This window comes from Hydra viridissima, unplaced genomic scaffold (genome assembly GCF_058129835.1).
Source record: "Hydra viridissima isolate aposymbiotic clone 2 unplaced genomic scaffold, HvirCarnegie_v1 scaffold_6, whole genome shotgun sequence".
Taxonomy (NCBI): Eukaryota; Metazoa; Cnidaria; class Hydrozoa; order Anthoathecata; family Hydridae; genus Hydra; species Hydra viridissima.
This window is the reverse complement of record NW_028324305.1, coordinates 5,800,687-5,807,725: the sequence shown is the minus strand read 5'-3', so window position 1 is coordinate 5,807,725 and position 7,039 is coordinate 5,800,687. Positions and strand designations below refer to the sequence as shown.

At 32.7% G+C, this 7,039-nt stretch overlaps 1 protein-coding gene across 1 annotated transcript; it reads left to right on the top strand.

Annotated features, from left to right (window-relative positions):
- Positions 1 to 6,076: 6,076 nt before the first annotated feature.
- On the top strand, positions 6,077 to 6,967 carry LOC145190531 (uncharacterized). The gene has a single exon (XM_080067417.2). The coding sequence runs from the start codon at positions 6,130 to 6,132 to the stop codon at positions 6,757 to 6,759; it is 630 nt and encodes a 209-aa protein (XP_079923543.2). The 5' UTR covers positions 6,077 to 6,129; the 3' UTR covers positions 6,760 to 6,967.
- Positions 6,968 to 7,039: the final 72 nt, after the last annotated feature.

Genomic DNA, 7,039 nt, shown 5'->3' with positions numbered 1-7,039 from the left:
TATACAAATGTTATCAATTAAATCAAAGATATGAACTTCGCGTTCCTTCTCGTCCGGACCAATAAAGGTGTCATCTGGAAAAATTTTGTTGGCACTTTCATTTATAGCATCATCTACCTCCACCGGTTGAATATCACCCTGATTTCCTATGGGTTGATCACTGCCAGGATCTATAATGGATGGTGGCGGCACTTTGTAACTATCAAGGCCCTCTGGTTTAACAAGCAAATCTTCTGAGCACTCAGAAGTCATTAAAAACCCAGTCATTGTCCAACATTTCTTCCTTTGCTTGTCATACGTTGAAGTGTTTAAAGTTTTCCAGGCTTCCCCTGCCCAATGTGTAACCAAAATTCGTCTCTCTTTTGCAGTGTATTACTGAACCATCTATCAAAATGATTATCTCTATCGAGCTATTTTTGATGTTCAATCGCAATAAGTCTTTTAAGAGTAGCAGCATATCCTGCGTCAACTAGTTGCTAAAGGTCAGTGGCACTTGGTAGACCGTACCATAGAAGTCCTTTAGCAGCAACCACAGCATCTTTAAAAATCTCCTGCATCTGTCCCTTCAAATTGTCCAGCAAAAAAACAAATTTATCAAGCTTTTGTTCTTTTACAAATAATAAATTTAGAAATATATATATTTAAAGTTTTAAGTAAATGAAATTCAAATTTTTAAAATAGTTTATGGAGGCTCACGAATATGCTTACATATGCTTATTTGTTTTCCAAATCTGAGCCTCCATATGTTTATAAGCGTTATGCTTATAAAAAAAAAAACATGTAGATCATCTTAAGGACGTTTTCGACAAGACAAATCAGTTAAAGCAAGCTTCGGACATCTATCAGTTGAAAAGACGGAAACGAAAGAGCAGAAACGGAGCTTTAAACAATGCGCATATTGTCAAATCTTTTGAGCGAAATGCCGTAAACAAATTTTCGGAAGTTCATATTGCTGTTTCACCCAAAGAAGGGCTGGGCCTGAAAAGGAGTGCAAAATTATCGAACATGGGAATGGCAAAGGTGAATTCTTTCGTTATAAAAAAGTTTGAAAGACCGGTTTTGTCAAAAAGAATGCTCGAAAAAGCAAGGAAAAATCTTGAGCAAATGATTAGCTTCAAAGAGAATATAGCTGGAGGTTTTGTGCTGGACGAAGTTGACAAAGTTTTATTGGAGAGAATTTCTCGCTTAGAGCTGAACGACCGAGAGAGTAAGCAAGTTTTGCTTTCTGTTGACAAAGGGAATGGAAGGCTAACAGCAACTGTTACTTTTATGTTTTGTGACAAACCGTCATCGTACTATAATGGTCTGCCCATTCAGTGCTGGACCGGATCGGATACTTACGCTTCTCTGAAAGATCACAAATTCAGCACTCAATACGAAACCTTAATTTATGCTGATTTTACGGTTTATCTAGGCGGTGATTTATCTTATCTTACGACTAATTATGGACTCAGTTGTAGTATGATTTATCGATGTTTCTTCTGCCAAAAACCATTTGAAAAGGGAAGTCAAAGTTGCCCTGATTTGATCGATTTTACAAAGTATCCAGCTCGGGATGAAACTTTTGAAGTTTTTGTTAAGAATCGAAAGCTTGTTGCGAGGAAAAGCCCATTGATTGATGTCCCAAAGGAGTTAATTGTTCCTCCAATTCTACATTGCAAAATAAAAATTGGGAATGTGTTATTTGAAAAGTTCCAAGATAACGAGAAAGATTCGAAATTCTTTCAATAAATAGTGAAAAAATGGAACCTTAACGTGGATAGAAAGGCTGAGATATTGTCTACTCGAAATTTCATGGGAACGATGTAAAGAGATTGTGTGAATCTCTTCCCGATTTCGCCACAATTCCACTTTCTGATCACTCTAAACAAATACTTACAGTATTGAGAGATTTTGATAAGTGGTCGAAAGCTGTTTCTTCAACAAAAGTGAATATTTCTTCTGAGGAAGCTGCTGTAACCGCATGCAAAGAGGTTCATTCTGCTTCTAGAGATTGTTTTTTGACAGCTACCCTAGCCAATGCTCTTGAAACGGTTGGCGGTTTTGGGACAAGCCCTTTAATTCACATGATGGTGATGCATCTCGGATTTTTTGTGCACAAAAGTAAGTTTATCGGAGCAGGATCTGAAGAAGGAATAGAAGGTTTTCACAGTAAATTATCGAACGAAATGACTCGGCATAAGTTGTCCGGAGAAAATCGGTTGAAGAATGCCCTAAAATGGATGTGTATTGATGTTTTGTTATTGGATTCCGGTCTAATTTTGTAATATTGTTGACAATCGATTTCGATGTTTCTTTTGATGTAGTTTCTTAATTAAATTTGAAGTAATTTCTTAATGATGTAGTTGATAAACTTGTTGTTTAAATTACAGTGGCATCTCTGTTTTGAAACGTACAAAAAATTCAGATATACCGCTTTGAGAGCGTTCACTCCTCTTCAACTTAGTAATACATCGTGTTATATATATTTCAGCTACTTTTCGAGATCTTTTTTGACCTTTCTAAGCCATTTTGTAAGGTACAATTTCAGAATGTGATAACTCTTTTTTGGACGATTCAAGTTTTTTGAAACTTTCACATTTTCTTAGCTGGATAGTGCCTAAAAGATTGTGGGAATCATTTTTTCATTTTTACGAAATTTTTTTTTTTACACTACGGCGGACTCGTTGTGCGCAGTCATTGAACCATTCATAGTTTTTTAAGCACCATATTGGTCATGCAATCCAATATGATTTAAGTTTATTCATAATCTTCAATATTTCTTTCATACCATGTTTACGTTTTTATTGTTGTGTAAATTTTGCTGCAACAACCAACGTATCTTTTGCTTTTCTCCACGTGTTGTTTGGGCTGTGAGTTCTATGTGGATAATAGGTAAGGGATTGGATATATAAGATTTTGGGGACGATTTTTTTTTTTTTGACTAATCTACTGTTGTTTTTTTTAATTTTGTTTGTTTGGGCGTTAGGGCCTTTTCATTATCATTTGTGGGTGAAAAAAATGTTAATTGTTGATTTGTTGATTTGATATCTTTTTTACATTTATTTCACAATATTGAAATACAATCGAGACACAACCGAGATACAATCGAGATACGTAGCAATATCATATTTTTCTCATTCGTCATTTTTCCCCTAGTGATATCTCAAACTTTCTTTACTAATAATGAAGATCAACCGTTTTTGCTTTTTTTTTTTAAATATGAAAACATATACACATGGATTAACAATGGATTTAAGACCATGCAATTTGGGGGATTATTTTGAGCTTCAATACAAAGTACTAAAAAAAATTTAAGCGTTTTTTTTGTTACATATGTTATCAATATAAGTGATGATTCCTATGTGTTTCCTAATGCACTTTTTTATTCAATAAAATTTACTTATTCAGATAAACAATTCAGGGCATTAGGGCGATGTGAGGCGGAAACACAAATTGATGAGAGCTGGAGGCAGTTCGGATCCCATTATGTATTTTTTTAAATAAATTTTTGAAGTAAGAGGGGTGATGGCCATTATGCTCTGAAGTTCTACAAACCTTATTTATAAATATTATTAGTCAATCTTAATAGTTTGTTTTAAGAATATTTAATACAAAAGATTTACAAAGAAAAATTATAAAAACCTATAGATTAACACAGCATGCTAAATATTTTCCTAGAGTTCTTTAGACGAGATTAAAGTTTTTTTTTTTTTAACAATAATTGACTTTGGCAAATGAAAAGGTATTATTCACTCTCAAGGAAGAAATTAATATTGTTCTAAAAGTTAAAATACAAAAAAAACCCAATATTTCCCCTTTATTTGTCTTAATTATCCTGGGGAAAGCATAAAATGTCGTTAAAAAAATAAGTAAAGTTATCAGACGAGGAAGCAGAAAGAGCTTTAAATGAAGATGCTGATTCTTTCGGTGGACTTAAATAAAGATTTGATCTAAATCTTATAAAAGTGCAGTTTGATTACAAAATTGATTTTACCTTTGCAACACAGGAATTCATCGGTATTGATCTTGCTATAACACAACTAACATTAAACTATGCGAGTCCACTGTACTACGTACTTGAAATTTGACATTTTAAAACAAATTTATTTTCATGAAACATTCAAAGTTCATTGTTAACATTTTCAGGAAGTAATTTATTGATTTTTTTAACAACCTGTTATTTAAATGTTCCAAATATACACATTTAAATGTATATTTTTAATGAAAACGATGTAAGAAAACTAACAGTGTTTAGAAAATGGCGAATATTTGTGTTTTGGAAGGTTTTTTTTACTCTTCTTTAAGCTTTGTTAAAGTTACGTTGCTTAAAAAAAAAAAATTGTTTTAAACGACTACTTTTAATAATCTGCAATAAAAAAGAAGAACGAAAAGGCACTACCATTAGCAATCCCAACAAAAATTTTCAATAAAGTTTAATGCAATTGGTTTATTTACAAACTTTGCTAGTAATTATTCATTTATATATTAATTCTTTCCAAGAGAAGCCTCAGAAAATAATACTATAAAAAAGTAAATACATTTCAACACAAGACTTTTGTAATTAGCTTAGAGTGGACGATTGGCATTGGGACGTATACCTCTCCCTCATTTCTTTCAAAAATTGCTATTATGTGAGGCTGTGAAAAATTAACATTTAACGATAGTCTCCTCTGATATAACATTCCATAGAAGAAGCTAGATCTATCATTGTTTCAGGCATAGAAACTATTGGCAGGGACTTGTTTATGTTGTCAGCCTTGATACACAGACATAAAATTTTTTTATGTCTGTGTATCAAGGCTGACAACATAAACAAGTAATTTACTTTAAACTTTGTATTAAGTCTTGATTCGTGGGCTGAATAACCAATGGGCTGTTAATGGGGAGATATATTCGGTTAATGTTGCTTACCCCTTTAGTGTGTGGATGGGCAGGTCAGCTATCTACTAGGAGTACTACTTTCCTGTCTTGAGCACAAAAAGAAGAATCAACCTCCATCCATTCTGTAAAAAAGTCTTCGGTCATCCAACTTTTTAATTGAAGAACATTTTTCTTTTGATAGACGGTACATTTTGACACATGTGATCTTTCTATGTTTTCACAACTACCTGTACGATGTTTCCTTTAGACTTTGAGTCATTTTTTCCAGCGAGATCAATGATTTGTCTTTATCCAGGTTGATACTACGTTCTCTGGGATACCATACTTTTTGGCTACCTTTTTGTTAGACATCCCCTTCGCCAGGTTTTTAACGCCATTTCTCCATTAAAGATTTGTTTGTATATTTTAGTATAACGAGCGTCATGTTTTCGAGTTGATTGAAAAAATCAATTAAACTTTCAAAGGAATACTTTTCGAAAATTCAAGTTTCAAGAAATGAAATCTTATAAAAAAATTCAAAAATTCAAAAATCATGCCCAGAACTTTTGAAATTTTGTTGTAGATAACAAAAAGTTTCGGGATAATAAGGTTCGAGAGGATTTTTTGGCCTAAAGGAGTGCGTTAATGCCCAAAAGACCGGACGAAATTGCGAAATATCAAGTATTTAAGATATCCAGTGTCAACTGAAGTTGGAACAATCTGTGAGTATTATGAATCGATTGTAAGTAAAATAAATAACTCTCCGCGTTGAAATTGTTGCGTGACGTTTCTCTAAGGAATTGTTGTTAAGTTAAATTTTGATACTTTAGATAGTGTAATAAGGCCTATGTTTTGTTCGTTATTTTATTTTTTAAAAATTCGTTTTTTTAAAAACGCATGCTCAATTGATTACCCGGAAGGTAAGCGTAGACTCGAGGCATGTGACAAAAGTCGTTACACTGACCCGTCTAACTTCTCCAACAAATCAAAATTCTTAAAACTGATATGTTTGGCTTTTTTTTCTCCAAAAAACCTACAATTATAGCTGTAGCTTTATATATATTCATGCACTTTAAAGTTATACTCTATACATATGAATACTTATACTTATGTAATGCTTATTTGTGTATGCATATACATACTTGTGTAATTCATAACATACTTGTGTAATACGTGTAATACAGTATAAATACATATGTATCATACAGTATACATATGTAAAATTTAGCTATACGTGAAATGTGTAAATAAATTGTATAACTTTGTTTTATTTTAGAAGGCTAATAAATGGCTGTGTTTGTTTTGTCCCGACATATTGTAAAACCTCGTATAATACAGTGGGAATGGATGCTCTGTTCTCAGCCATTGTTATCAACTCAATTGCTGCATTTGGATGGGTTCAAAAGCAGTTCTTCAACTGAAAAATATTCCAAGCTAACTTTTGATGAATATCAAAATCTTAAACGATCTTTGAGGACTAAACAAAGGCTTTCTGGAATTCCTTTTGGACTTACTGGTTTAGCTATTTCGTCTATGGCTACAGCATACTTGGTTCCTGATATGTTTGATGCAACTCCAGACAATGTGCAATTAATAATGGGACTGGATCCTATTGTATTTTGTGGAATATGTGGAGTATCATCAAGTTTACTTGGATATGTTTTAGGAGCAAATATCTTTAAAGTAGTCTGGGCTTTTTTGAACAAAGCAGATGCATTTCGGTTACAAGAGAAAGATAAAAATTTTCTAAAGCGCCTTGAAAAGCACAGATTTAGTCAAGACTCAAAGTTTGAAGATGACTACTATGGTGAATCTATTAAAACTCTTAGTGATTATCGCCAATGGGTCCGCACACAGCAACGGAAGAGAGAAGCTGCTGCAAAGTTTAACAAAGTACCATCTACAAAATTAACATAGTGTCAAATCAAGGTTCCTAAAAATGGTAGTTGTTAAAGTATGCATGTTGCGTACCTAGTAAAGTATCATTAAATTTTTTCAAGAAAGAACATTGCCAAAACAGTTGTAAAACCAGCCCAAGTGTAAATTTTGCATAATGATGTTAATGTAATTTCATTTTCTCAACATATATTGGTTTGTTTACAACTTTTATTTTTATTGAAATAAATAATTGGGTCAGTAAAGATCATTCAATTAACTTTTTCTCTTAAATGTGTTTCTTGTTTTGTTTTTAAATTTT

Bases quoted from the DNA above. Each gene is read 5' to 3' on its own strand.
- LOC145190531 (XM_080067417.2), top strand. From the start codon at position 6,130: ATGGCTGTGTTTGTTTTGTCCCGACATATTGTAAAACCTCGTATAATA.